At 36.7% G+C, this 15,784-nt stretch overlaps 1 protein-coding gene across 1 annotated transcript in view; it reads right to left on the bottom strand.

Moving 5' to 3' along the window:
* grm8a (glutamate receptor, metabotropic 8a) overlaps positions 1 to 15,784 on the bottom strand; it is a 221,222-nt gene that overhangs the window by 128,588 nt on the left and 76,850 nt on the right. The window contains exon 3 of the mRNA XM_073813888.1: positions 3,667 to 3,883. Coding sequence (XP_073669989.1) covers positions 3,667 to 3,883 — 217 coding nt within the window. The remainder of the gene's footprint in view (positions 1 to 3,666; positions 3,884 to 15,784) is intronic.

The following is a 15,784-nucleotide window of genomic DNA, read 5'->3' as shown; positions in this document are numbered from 1 at the left end:
ATTAAACTACTGAATCTATCTCTGACATCATGAATCGGTCTATGAATCTCATCAATGGTGACGATCAACAAAAGAAAGCTTCTTGCTGCAATGCATGCTGGGTAATTTCGTAGTACTAAACTAATTTATGCCTCCCAGCATGCATTGCAGTTGATCGTTTTATCTGAATTTGTTTGATGATTGTCACCATTGTTGAGATTTGTAGGATGAGTTATGATGTCTGAATGTGTCAGCATTTTTTTTCTGTTTGTATTGTCACAGTGTATTTACAAACCAAAACAATTATAATTGTCAAAAATGGATCAACATAATCATGTAAAGCAGCTTAATTTTATATCATCTTCACAAAAAGCAGTTTCAACTTAACTTTGAAACACATCTTTCTTTACCAATGCACATGTTTTTCTACATAAACACATACAAACACTAAAAAAATAGAATAAAAAATTAACTTGGTTAAACACTGATCACAATAATGGTGATTTGTTGAGATTTCAATATGTTTTCAATATTAATGGAGGGTTCAAACGTGATATTGATTCAATTGTATTAACATTGACAAATCAACGATTTTTAACATTGTTTCAATGGTTGCATGCTATCTGGGTACATAGCCCCTAGACCTCAGTTATCATGAAAAAAGCCACAAAATTTTGTTTTGACAATATGTGACCTTTAAATAGTTTTTTTGAATGATAGAGCCATGGCGAAAAAGCACTTTAACACTTTAAAAAACACTGAGTAATTTTCAAACCACCGTTGGGTCGAAAAGGGACGAGCCCAGCCCCTTGGGTAGTAATTTTGGGTTGTTTTAACCCATTGTTGGGTCAAATATAAAACATTTCTGAGTTAATTTAGCCCATCGGCTGGGCTTGTCCCTTTTTTACCCAATGCTGGTTTGAAAATAATGGTTAGCACAAAATAAACATGAATTTGCCAATGGTTTTCAAAACACCAAAAATAAAACATGGGTACTACAAAAAAGCCTTGGTTAATTTCCATTAGGAATATCTTGCAGATCATTTATGTTTCAACTTATGAAACTTAATTTGTCTACAATAATGTCCACAGAACTTACATAAGTGAATCAAATCCTGTTAGTTGGCAACATCTGTTGCCTTTGATGTCCTGTGGTTGTTTAATCTTATGAAAGCTGAAAAATAAAACATTGTCAAAGATCTTACTATCTAAATCAACTCGAGACAGTTCACGATGCTCAACAGGGACAGCAATGCGCTGTATAGGTGTACCACGCTCTTTAAAGTATATGTTCAAATATCCTGTTTGCAAGTATAGTACTGTATGTGTGTTTTGACAGTTTAAGATTAACAGATCAGTACAACAGCTTCAAATACAGCATGGCTGTCAAATCTGAGGCCTTTAGATAAAAAGAGTATAGCTTTTAGTGTTTTCAGACTCTCACAGCTACAGCAGTCATTTTACACAGGGTTTCCAAAACAACAGAAATCCCACCAAAGGCATAAGTGCAATTATCAACGTCCCATTGACACGGTAATTAAAGCTAATGTCTATTAGCATCTATTGCCACTTGCTCCTCTGAGAGCTGTACTCACTTACCCTGTCTTGACAGCTGGCTTGATGCTTATTAATATGAATTTACCCCGGTAAAGAGACCTTTAGGTATCCTTGGAGCTCGACTCTATAAAACTTCACCCACCCTGGATGAAGACCTCAAACATGCCAAAAACAACAGTCGCGCGGCAATCGCACGCTAACACTGCAAGTATCCGAGCGTGACATGAAGTCGAGCGCTGTGTGTTGTTGTCAGAGATCATTAGCGAGTCGACGGGGACGAAACTCATCAGTACCAGAACAAATGCATTGAGACAGGGGACACGCACGGCCCTCGCCCGACCTTAAGACAGCTATTATAGAACAACGTCACACCCACAAGACTGATATTACCCATCCAGTTTGCCTCTACATCACAGCCATCGCACGCTTTATTGCAGGAATGATGTTGAAAGGATGCGGCAGGTGCTCTCTAGACACTTCTTATCGATAACATCACAGAGAGAGGTCACGAAATAATGGATGCCAACTCGCACGCCCGCTTAATGCATCACAGCATGCGTGCTAACGGCTAGGTTTCTCCATTTATTACGTTCCAACTAAATACGCAACATGGTTTCCAATTAAACAAACTTTGTAACTGGGGTTAATGTTTATAGTGCTACGAGGCCAATGCTTGCGTGATACACTGTGATCTCCTGAAACAGTGACAGGCGAAGATGATGATCTCAATTGTTGCAGCCATTAGCCGAATCGCTGTTGACTTTTCATTTGCCTGCTGTATGACATTTGTTAAGCAGTTAATTGGATGCTTGTTCAGTTTTTTATCTGCGAGATTTAATCCACTTCTCATGGTTACAGCTGGAAGACTTAAGCCTGCTGCTCGCCTCAGCTGGGAAATATAACGCACCAAACACAAAAGACTTGATAATCAAACAAGAGTACTGTAAACAAAAGCCGGCATTGTGTATGAATGTCTGATCGCTTGAATTAAATGCATGCTTTTTTTCCCTTCACTGTTTCTGTGCTTAGATGTGTGGTTTAACATGTAGCCCAATATACTATAACAAATGGAAATATACGTAGCTGCCTAAAAAATACAGGCAAAGACAAGACATGCTGTGAAGTGGATGTTGTTACCATAAGTCGCACAAATCTGTGCCATGGCTTGTGAATTTTTAATGCACAATTAACCGTACGATTAGTACATCTGTTTGATATTTGCACCGCAGAGGGTCTACGGTAATAACTGTAATTCTATCATGTGGGGTTAGGAAAGAGGAAAGATTACAGAGTAGATGGGATTTAGCGAAGGAGGAGGGATTGTGTGTTAAAGCTGGTTATTATATTTCTTTCTATTCATGTCCTGAACTGATGCCATCCGCCCTGGCTTCTGTTTAGCTGTTGGTCATTACTGATGCTACAGAAGTTTCTAGAAGGCTAATAAGAAGAATGAACCACCCCAGTTCAATACAAGTTAAACTGACAGTATTTGTGACATCATGCCCATGACTGGACTTTTCCCAAACAGGCAATTACAATAATGCAGGGCTTAACAATGGTACACATAAAAAATGGGGGGGGGGGTAAAAATATGTACTTCTGGATATTGTATGCATTCACATTGACATTAAATGTATGAGCTTGGTAGACACTTCAATCTGGTGCGTTCATAAAGCAGGCACTCTGTTTGCTTTTTTGGCCTTACTAATGCAACGCTTTACCAGTTACCAAGTTACTATTGTTACACCCCATGTACCACCAAAGTGTAAAGTGACGAGACAAAACAAATGTTTAACCTAATGCCACAAGTGGTATCATGTGATATGCATCAAAACCACAACTCGTGTTATCCCACCCTTGCTCTCTAATCTACATCCAATGAACAGACAGAAAACTGCTAAGCCCTCAACCGAAAAAGTTCACAACCGCCAGAAATTATTGAAGAACAACAACAACAGCACCATGACATTTGAAAAAGCATGCATGCATTTGGGAATACTCAGAGCTGATTGCGCAAACACAAACACTGGAAATGAATTATGATTCGCAACGACCTTGGGCTGACGCAGACATAAAATGTGAAAGGTTTAAACCGTTATCATCCATGCAGGTGCTCGAAAACCATCTCACCCATTTCCCTAGAGATCTGCACGAACGCTTCCACGCCACTTTCGCCGTAGTTCCCTTCGGAGGCCAGCGTGGAGACGTAGTTCCAGCCCATCGCCGTGACGATATCCAGCATGGCCTGCGCCTGGTAGGAATCCGGCGGAACGACGCGGGAGAAAAAGTCATAGCGGGAGTTGTCGCTCAGCTCTGGAGCCGTGGATGCGTAGCTGATCTGAGGAATCTGCAGATGAAACGGAGAGGGGTTTAATTTGATTTCACAGTCATCACATGAGACAAAGCTTATCAAACAATAGCCTTCATTTCAATGTCTTTGCTAACTATAGACCTGATATAGTCCGACTGTGAGTAAACCACTTCTAATCAAAATAAACTTGAATTTGGATGCATGTTGTTTTTAGATGCCTTTTAAACCAAAATTAATGTATCCTTTATTGTGATGTGGCCTGCACAAAAACAGACTAATATATTACTGAGAATTGTGGGTAATGGAGGAGGCCGCAGGAGATATGAATGACAGATTCATTTTTCCAGAAGAAATCAGCAGGAAGAGTTTGGAGGACCTCACAGGTGAATTATTTTTAAGCTGTCTATTAGAAAACTGTTTTTGAAACACAGTGCACGTCGGGACAAAATTTTTATTCACAAACATCCCTGATGGCTCTACAGTACACATTCAGTAAGACTCCACTGCTTGAAACCGCATTTGTTGGAATTTTAAGCAAGCTCAACAGTGTTACAAAGACACGCTGCTCTGTTTGCCCGGCTACCCGTTTGGAATAAAGTCATGAAAAAAATGGTGACATTGAAAAACACATCAAATTTATTTGTCCCCTCGGGTGAGATGTGAAATTGAAATCTGTGTCACTAACTGACAACAACTTTAAAGTGCACCTATTTCATTGTTAAAAAACAATGTTATTTTGTGCATTTGGTATAATACAATATTTTATACAAATACAAAGGTTTATGGTTAAAAACACATTATTTTCCAAATACTGTAAATTTTTGTAGCTCCAGATTTCACTCTCTTCCTGAAACGGACTGATGGTACCAAACACATTGATTTAAAAAGCTCTGTGTCCCTAATTGGCCAGCTAATCTGTACCTTGTGAATGACCTGAATACCTCTGACGTCAGCCAGAATTGTGACGCTCCTTACCATGTTTGAAAGATTTGCTCACAATCCAATGCTAATGAAGCAATATCGCTCGAGTAGGAGTGTGATATAGCTCTATATCATAGAATGGTGCTCTTTAAAAGTGAGTATATAGTTTTCAGTATTTGATTGACAGAAAACGTCATTGCTCTCAGCATCTCACACAAAAACCATGTTGATAATAAGATAAAGAAAATTAAGTTTTTTAAAATTCTTTAAAAAAAGGTTAATCATAATGCAAAGCTAATGTTGGTGAAATATACAGTAGAAGTAGCAGATAAATGTGGTCACCATATACATGAATTATAAGAGGAACATTTGTATAGCATAATAAATAAGAAATGGAAAAGAAGCATATGAAGTAATAATCTCATATCAAAAGCAGCAAATTTTCAGTTTATTGCACAAGGGATACACACCATGTCCACTTATATAGCCAATAGGCTAACCAGAAACAGAAAATGTTGCTAATTTTAGCATCACAATGTCAGCTTGTTACTGATGGCTGTCACAGTGTGTTGCATGCGGTTGCAAGTGCAAGAGGGTTTTTTGTACATCACTATGTGATTGTTCAAGTGTTTTGTGTGATATTCAGGTTTTTTTTTGCAATGCATGTCTAGAAAGTCTGATTACTTAAAAAAACAATAAATAAACTGCTAACACTTTACAATAAGGTTCATTACATTAGTTAACTACAATAGTTAACATAAACTAATAATGAACTGCACTTATACAGCATTTATTAATCTTTATTAATGCTAATTTCAACAATAATACTTTATTAAAATCTTGTTAACGTTAGTAAATGTACAGTGAATTAACATGAACAAACAATTAAAAGCTTTATTTCTATTAACTAACATTAACAAAGATTGATAAATAAATACTTTATCAAATGTATTGTTCATGGTTTGTTCATGTTGGTTAATAGTTACCAATAAACCAATAAAAGTACACATCTGTACCTAAATAGTATAAATTAGTTCCTCAAAGGTAGTGGTACCAAATGTATCCATATCAGTGCCTAAGTGATCCCTCTTAGGACCTTTCCAGCAACAGCTTTTGTACCTTTATTTCTAAGAGTGTAGAGAGCAAAGTCTATCAAATCAAGTCTTTTATGTGGCCCGTTTTAAAGTATGACAAACCTAAGGGAGTTTTTATAGTATGAAGTCTCATGAGGTGGTAATAAAATCAATCCCCTTAACTCAAACAGAAATCCACCCAGATCTATTCTCAACAGATTGTTGTTTATGTTTTACATTACACTTACGTTTAGCAGACACTTTTCCAAAGCGACTTGAGTGATTTGTCATGTCTTACATATGTTTTTATAGAAGATAGAAGAGCAGTTAACATTTACATGACGTTGTCATGTTTACCTATAATATTTTTACTAAATATTCTCAGAGGGCAGGATATTTAAAACTGAAACCGCTGAAAACACAGCACAAATATAAAGATGCTTACAGCCAGTAAACTCTTAATCCATGATAATCCTCTTTTGCTACATTTCCCTGAGCAACTGACTAATTTAATCTAATAAACACATACATTCGGAAAGCAGAACTTAGTTTACCTACAACATTAAGTCCCCAGCGTATCTTAAAAGACAATTAAACATGGCAAAAGCAGTTTTTATACAGTAACTTGTTGAAGAACGGCTTCAATTTCGACCAAAATATTGAGAAGCTGTACTTTATCACACTGGTGAAAAGAAACCGAATGTGATGGACTAAACATTTGACGTTCTTCTAGAACAACTTTGACGTAAGCAAAGCAATGGCACGTTTGTCACAAACATTGCACAGGAGCCTCTCAATGCAAACACTTAAATATTCACATGCTTTAGGTTTTGTTAGTATATGGTGTGGCTACAAATAACATGCAGACGTCTCTAAATGTTATAACAAGCCTTAACTGGATGGCTGGTTTTTGCTGGTCTCCCAGCCCAGTTTTAGCTAGTTTACCAGGTGTAGTAGAGGTTTTGGCCACTTTTTTGACCACTTTGTTGTTGGTCTTAGTTGGTTTAAAATTGTAGGTCCTCCTAACATGGCAAAGATCAGCTAAAATAAAACCAGACTGCTAAACCAGCCAACCAACTTGTTTTTATTCAGCAAGGGCTGCTTGGTTTTTATATTTGTAACAGCAAAATAAGAGAGACCAAAGCTGTGGATAAGAGAGTGTTTGGAAAACATATTTTACACAGAAACAACATCAATGAAAGCCATTAGGAAAGTAAACCTTCCAGCCAATGAAATGACATCACAAAGCTGTCTCCCAGAATGCATTGCACACATTGTAATTATTTTCTTTTTGAAACTTAATAGCAGAGAGATCAATACACTGAAGTTATAGAAGAAGGGTTGTGTGTGCGCACACATACACAAACAATGGTTTTATGTGAGCGTGCGTGTGCATTCATTTAAAATGTGCCTGTCAGGCTGTCTGGGGTAATGAAGCTGTCTGACTGAATATACGGCTGATAGATGATTCTCCACTACTGTTAATTAACCCTTCAACAGACCCTTATTGTCTTACATTCAGATGCCGCATGAAAGACATGGACCTTAACAGAAGGTGCAAATGCAAGCATGACCCACAGATCGCACAAAGTGCACCCTCCTCATGTAATTACATCTCTATTGATGAATGCGTCTCATACGGTGACGTTACTTTGCTCTGTGCAGATGATTGATATTCTGGTGAGTCAGAATTATATGACAAGACGTGCAAACATTAAGAGTCTGTGCATGTGTGTGCTTACACGTGCACGCTTACTGTGAATTACGGCCAACAACGCGACCGGAATTCATTCATTGGAGGAACTCAATCGCCTGAACTCATTGCTATCACAGTTCAGTTTCGCTGTCCAAACTTCAAATGAACTGAAAATGCATACTTTACATTTCTACATTCTACATTACACAGAACATTTAAATCACATAAATTACAAAAATTGTAAATTGGTAACCTAATTTTAGATCTACAAATCCACTCAAGCCCTAAAAACCATACATTTAATTTAAGCATTACTACTTTTTAGTCAGCCCATATATATTGGTTTCTTATTTTTTCTGTTTTTTAAATTGTCGCCTTAGGTTTGGGGTAAGAGCAAGTTTTTGTTACATAAAATGAAGTCCTAACCCAAACCCGAATTCTAACCCCAACTCCAAGCAACTATGGTTTAAAAATAGACATAACATGAAGAAACCTATGTATTAAATGACATCCTAAAGCAAATCACAAACCCAAACCCAAGCAACAATGGTTTAAAAAACAGAAAGAAAATGCTTGATGTGTGAAGTGAATGCTTGATGTTAAAATGGTTATTAAGAGAGATAAAGGACTGGATCTGAATGTTGTTAAAAGAGTTATTAAGAGCAACATGACCCGAAAACAATCTTCATCACGCTGACTGACACATCTGAAGCATGCACACAAGGGCGTGACCCCAAATATATGCACACATAATTACAGTTTTAAAAATATGTGTTTTGACAATAATTCATGCAGATATAATCTGTCTTAAATAAATGTTTGGTTAACTCTTGGGGGAAAATACCTGATGTGTAACATTATATTAGATCCTTGCATTACAGCAGATCTTAATACTGTCTGTGTCTCAATGTCAATCAAACAATAAAAGAAAAAAAGTTGAACACATATTGATATTGTTTTTGGCTTTGTGTGTGCCAAATCTATTAGTTTTAACAGTGATTTTAAGCTATGGATGCAGTCATTTTGTTTTTGAACCTTAAAAAAATCTTTAACTGGATTTTTTTTCTAAATAATTTTCGCCGACTCTTTTACTAATAATTAAAATACATTTGCATAAAGCATCCATATTTGTCGATGCCCATGCTAATTAGAATATTACAAACTTGAAAAGTGTTAAATAAAGGTAAATTTTGAACAGATAAAAATGTGAGATTAAGTTGCGATTAATCGCAAGTTAACTCATGACAATCATATGATTAATCTAGATTAAATATTGTAATTGTTTGACAGCATTAATTTATATTGTCTATTTTATTTAAAATTAGCATATATTTAACATTACCACTTTTATTTAGAACAAAAATAACAATGTACTACTACAAATTTACAGTACTTGCTGGTATTAAAGTATTTATTTAGTACATTAGTACTTCATTTTTACCTGGGTTATGATTTGACATGAACCTTAGTGAACTTTATTTAGCAGACTTTTTATATATATATTTTTTTTATATTTGTTTAATCTTCAAATGCATTTATTTAAATACATACATGTAAATTTAATGTAGATCTTTGGCCAATTTAGTGAGTCAGAAATGATCCATTATTATTTTTTGTTTACTATTTAAGATTATCAATAAATGCATTATTTTCAACCCTTGTTAATTTAATCGCTTGTTGATCTTCAACTTAATAGTAATAATGTGATACAACAGAAAATTCTGGATGTCAGACAATGGCACTCACATCTGCTCTTTAACAAAAAGACATTGCACATTTTGCCAGACCCTTTTGACTTCTGCTGTCGTCAAGCCTACAGAGTATTGATGTTTCACAAAGGATTTGTCATAATGCCACGCTGAAACAACAGATAAGACTGCTCAACATTATAAACACCTTATCTCACACCCAGAGACAGAAGCAAAGACACCACAGAGCAAACAAAAGAAAGCGAGAGAGTCCAATAAGAGAGAAGCCAAGTAAATCTCGCTCCCATCTGACTGGACCCAGACAATGTGTTATCAATGCCATGACCCGGTCTGACCACAGTACAGAAACACGGGCCAGAAGCTTTGACTCTAAAGTCATTCATTAACCTTCACAATAAAGCAGATCGTTCTGGCAGGTGACTGTATACTGACTTCCAACAGCACTGGATGTTTTCATTCATTAGTTGAACGATCTATTGTATTGGATGTTTGGACAGACAGGAGAGACAGATTAGCTTATCTTGCCGTTAAGATGGATGTTGAAGAATGCCGGGTCTGTCATCTTACAGCAACATCTTTACATATTAACAAATGCATGCATGCGTTTGACAGAGAAACACAATCAGATACACATTTGTTTTTACAAGCTGAAACGCTGTTTAAGAGATAGCAAATAAACACACATTGATACAGGTAAGAAACTGGTCATTTGGAAAAAAGACTTTTGCACCACTGTACCTCAAAAGAGTCTGGTGTTCAGTGCGCTAAGCCTCTGGGAAGATCTCTCTCTCTATTTCACCCCATCCTGCATGATCTAAGAATAAGATTCGCTCACGGTTCGCCCTGTTCCCACTTGTAAGACTTTGTGAGACTCTTCTTAAAGGGGACATATCATGAAAATCTGACTTTTTCCATGTTTAAGTGCTATAATTGGGTCCCCAGTGCTTCTATCAACCTAGAAAATGTGAAAAATATCGACCTAGTAACTACATTTTGGTAAACCATTCTCTGCAAGCATGTGAACAAATATGTCATTGAAATGTGTCTCCCCTTGTGATGTCAGTAGGGGATAATACCACCCCTTAATCTGCACTATCCAACCACAGCACTGTCATTTAGTGCAGAGATCAGCTCATTTGCATTAAAGGACACACCCAAAATGACAAATTTTTGCTAACACCTACAAAGTGGCAATTTAAACATGATATAATAACTTATCTATATGATATTTTGAGCTAAAATTTCACATATGGACACCAAAGATTTATTTTACATCTTAAAAAAGTGAAATGTCCCCTTTACTGTAATTCAACAGGAGGGATACTAAAAGCTACAAAGCACAGTTCACATGCAGTCTGTTATAACTTAACCATCGTGTACCTACGGATGAGAATCACAGAAGCCTCAAACCACAATCCAGTCACTGACCGACTGATGGGTACAATATTCAGACAGTATACCCTAAAAGATTTGTTGCTGCCTTAAGTCATATTTACTGTATAAGTCAAGTCAACTACTATTCAATCTTGACTATAGAGTTACTTTAACATGAAGTAGTGGTGTCCCCGACAGGGTTTAGATTAAGTCAGGACTAGGCCTTAGTTATATAAGGTCATGTAAGCAGTTTTTACAAAGATGCCTTACAAGAAAACACTACTAGCAATGGCATTGATATGTGTTCTCTCATGTGAAAGCTGATTACGATTTTTTATTTTTAGCCACTTTTCCCCCTTAAAGCTGTCGCTGTCTGCCAAATTCAATCCCTTGTGGCTTCCTTTACGCTTTTTACCAGGCTCCAACGGTCCAAATATATCACATGAGGGATCGTGATTCCTGAGATGCCGAGATGTAACAGTCAACAAACTCTTTGCCAATGAAACATCTGTGCCAATTAAAATCAAAAAGTCCAATTTTGATCATCCCTGAACTTACATTACATTACATCCAGAAACATTCACTCAGTGTTTTCCTCCATGATATTATCTGTCTGTCTCAACCGGATCTCAAAAACATTCAGTTGCTCTTCATGTCTGTGAATACTGTATCAATGTGTCTGGCAGAGGTCCATCAGACTGATGGATAAAAGCGAACGCCAGCACTAATGCATGAGTCAAATTTAGTGCATTAAAGTCTATCATTTACCTTCTATCAATTAATATGAGGAATGGTAGGCGTAATATTAAAATAAACATGCAACACAAAACCCAAATGAGCATCCCAGCATCTCTCTTTCTCCCTCTCTCTCTCTCTCTCTCTCTCTCTCTCTCTCTCTCTCTCTCTCTCTCTCTCGCTCACTTCCGGTGTGTGCTGGGAGCGTTTGGGGTGTAGGTGAGGGTTTCACGGAGGGGAAGTTTTGGTTTCGGTTTTCTTTTCTGTTTTCCTCTTTAAAATTGGATAAAATAAAAGGAATTGAGACATACTATTTTTTGTTAAGCTGAATTTGGTTTTTTTAAACTACGGTTTGGTAGTGTTTCTTTGAGGCGCCGGAATGGCGTCTTTTCCGACGGGTGGGGACCCACCTGTTTCGCGGCGGCACGGCGTCCGTTGCGTACCTGCTCAGGGCGTATCAGTGGAGGATGTGCTGCTGGCGGTCGGAGAAGAGGTTGGATACGATAACATTTCTTCAGCTTCCAGGATGAATAAAGCAGTAGTGGTTTTTGTTAAAGAGGAGAAGTTAGTAAACCGTCTGATAAGTAACGGGATTGTGGTAAGTGGCGATTTTGTTACTGTTTCACCACTTGTTACACCTACGACAAAGGTTTATATTTCAAATGTTCCCCCATTTATTGGAAATGAGGATATTGAACGTGTATTAAGCCAGTATGGTAAATTTGCTAGTGCAATTAAAACTATCCCATTGGGTTGTAAAACTGAGGCACTTAAACATGTGTTGTCGTTTAGGAGACGTGTTTATGTTTTTGGATGTGCCGGATTTGGATGTCTCTTTTAGAGTAGTACATGAAGGAAAATCATATACACTTTATATCAATACAGGTAGCTTGAAGTGTTTTGAGTGTGGAGATATTGGCCACAAAAAGTTGGCATGCCCACACAGAGCTCAGGCTAATGTAGAGGTTGCAGGGCCTAGTGGTGTAACTGCCGCTAAGGTAAACAATACAACCATGCAACCTAACCCTGTAGAGGAGAGTATTGTTGAAAGAAATGAATCACCTGAAAGTGCAGGAATAAATCTAAAGGAAAGAACGGTAAATGTAACACAGGAGTATGAGGTCTTGGAGCATAGTACAAATACAATGGTAGAGAAAGAAAGTGAAAATGCTCAAGAGATTGCTATTGAAAATGCTGAAAACTCAAATGATGTTGAAAACTGTGAGGATGATGGAATGAAGGATGATGATACATTGTCTGAGTCATCTGAATTTTCTGAGGTTGATTTACAGAGTAGAGATGATACATACTCCGTGCAAGAGATTAATGACTTTTTGGATCTGACGTTTGGAAAGACAGTTGAAGTGAAGGATTTTTTCCCGGATATAGACAAGTTTATATGGTCAGTGGTGTCAATGCAGAAAGTTGTTAGCTATGAGGCCTTATGTAAAAAGAAGAGGTTTAGGTTGAAGAAGATTCTTGCTAAATTGCGGAAAGAAAAAAGAGCTTTGAAAAAATAGTATGCTAAATACACAGGGTGATCTTTATACTTTTTTCATGTATCTGTTCTTTCTTTATTTCTATCTCTCTATGGAATTTTTAAAATTTGGTTCCTTAAATATAAATGGGGGCAGAGATAGAAATAAATTAGCTATGATTTCAGAGTTTGTTAAACAAGTTGATATAGTTTTTTTGCAAGAAACGCATACAAACAATGATAATGAGACTCAGTGGGGCATGTGGTGGGAAGGGAAATATTCTCTTAGCCATGGAACCAACATAAGTGCTGGGGTAGCTATTCTTTTTTCCAAAACATTAAATGTAAATATATTATCAGTAGAGGAAATTGTAAAAGGAAGAGCACTTTTAACCAAAATAGAGTTTGAAGGAACAATATTTGTTTTAATTAATGTATATGCTCCTAATAATGGACATGAGCGTGTGGTGTTTTTTATGGATTTGAGATCAGCCATTCAAAATATTGATGATACTGTGTGCATGATAATTGGGGGTGATTGGAATTGCACAACTAATTTTACAGTTGATAGGAATGGAGAGGAACCACATAATCAGTCAAGTATACAATTGTTAAAAATTATAAATGAGTTTGATCTAATAGATTTGTGGAGAAGTAGGAATATAGGAGTGAGACAATATACATGGGTAAAGGTATTAAACAATCAAATAAGTGGTGCTCGGCTTGATAGATTTTACTTAGGGAAGATTTGGAATAATAAGGTTATGAATGTTTCCACATTGCCTAGTGGTTTTTCTGATCACCATATGATTACCTTTGATTTTAATTTTAAAAAATTGGTTAAACCTTGTTATTTTTGGCATTTTAATGTCAAATTGTTACATGATATTAGTTTTCGTGAAAAGTTTAAGATTTTTTGGGATAAGTGGAGACTGAAGAAAGATACTTTTGAAAATCTTGGTCAATGGTGGGATGTAGGTAAAGCAAATATTAGAATTTTTTGTCAAGATTATACTTCACATGCCACAGCATTGATGAAAATAACAATCAAAGGTTTACAAAGAGACATTTTATTGTTGGAAAAGGACATTTTAAATAATAATGGATTTGTGAATGATGATGGTTTAAATAAGAAAAAAGAAGAACTTGGGTCTTTTTTACATGAAAAAGTTAAAGGAGCACTTATAAGATCAAGAATTTGCTCAATAAAAGATATGGATGCTCCTAGTGCATTTTTTTTTAATCTGGAAAAGAAAAGTTTTTTACAAAAACAGTTGTGCCATATAAGACGTCCTAATGGAACTATTACCTCTGACCCTATGGAAATGAGAAAAATGACAGTGGATTTTTATTCTAAATTATATAGTGCGAAGGTTTGTGATCCTGGAAGTATTGCGGACTTGCTCTGTGATTTGCCTCAGTTGAAAGATGAACAAAGAAAGTCACTGGATAATCAAATAACTTTACAAGAGCTTACTGATGCAATGAGACAATTATCTCCTGGACGATCTCCAGGAGTGGATGGTATACCGGTGGAGTTTTATCAGACTTTTTGGGAATTACTTGGACAAGATTTAAATGAGCTGCTGATAGACTGTATCAAAAGGAAGACTTTACCTACAAGTTGTTGCAGAGCAGTTCTATCCTTAATCCCCAAAAAAGGAGACTTGGGACTACTAAAGAACTGGAGACCCGTGTCATTATTATGCTTGGATTATAAAAATTTTTCGAAGGCGTTAGCAAATAGACTTAAAAAACATCTACAAGTATTAGTTCACAGAGACCAGTCCTATTGTATACCAGATAGATCAATTGTGGATAATTTATTTTTATTGCGTGATGTGATTGATTTTAATCAAAGGAACAGTTTAAATTTGGGGGTTCTTTCGCTTGATCAAGAGAAAGCCTTTGATCAAGTTGATCATAAATATCTTTTCACCGTATTGGAACAATTTGGGTTTGGTGATAACTTTATATCTTATATGAAATTGTTGTATTCTGATGCTTTTGTAATGGTTAAAGCTGGAGGTGGATTGAGTGCACCTATAAAAATGTCCAGGGGTATTCGACAAGGTTGTCCACTCTCTGGGCAGTTATATAGTTTGGCAATTGAACCATTTTTGTGTAGATTAAGGAAAGAATTAGCTGGAATTTCAATTCCAGATTCAAAGAGTATATGTAAAATATCCTTGTCTGCATATGCGGATGATGTCACCGTGTTTATAAAAGGTCAAAATGATGTGGAAGTTTTAACGGGAATCATTGAAAAATTCGAAAATGCATCTTCAGCCAAAGTGAATTGGGAGAAAAGTGAGGGATACATCATGGGTAAATGGGAAGAAGCAGGACCTCCAAAACTACCATGTGGTTTACTTTGGGGTAGAGAGGGGATAAAAACATTAGGTATTTTTTTAGGGAATGAACATTTTCAGATGAGAAACTGGGAGTGATTGCTGGAGAAAGTGACAGCCCGATTGTCTAAATGGAATTGGCTATTACCACAATTGTCGTACAGAGGTCGGGTCTTGGTCATTAACAACCTGGCAGCCTCTACAATGTGGCATAAAATGACTGTTTTGGAGCCCCCAGTGGAGTTGGTTGGTAAAATACAAAGGACATTTGTCAATTTTTTTTGGAGTGGGGCACATTGGATCCATGCTGCAGCACTTTATTTACCTGTCTATGAAGGGGGACAAGGACTGGTGAATATGAGAAGTCGGTTGATGTCTTACAGGTTACAAGCAGCACAAAGACTTTTATATCACAAAGACTTGGCTTGGACTCATATTGCAAGTTTAATCTTGAAGAAAGTAGGAGGGCTTGGTTTGGACAAACATTTGTTTATAATGGACTTGGAAAAAGTGAGCCTGTCAGAGATCACACCTTTTTATAAATCAATGCTCCAGTCTTGGAAGACGGTTTTTAAGGTGGATTGGAGTAGTGATGACACAG

Source organism: Paramisgurnus dabryanus, chromosome 1, assembly GCF_030506205.2.
Source record: "Paramisgurnus dabryanus chromosome 1, PD_genome_1.1, whole genome shotgun sequence".
NCBI lineage: Eukaryota > Metazoa > Chordata > Actinopteri > Cypriniformes > Cobitidae > Paramisgurnus > Paramisgurnus dabryanus.
The sequence above is the reverse complement of the archived record's forward strand: the minus strand, read 5'-3'. Positions and strand labels throughout refer to the sequence as shown.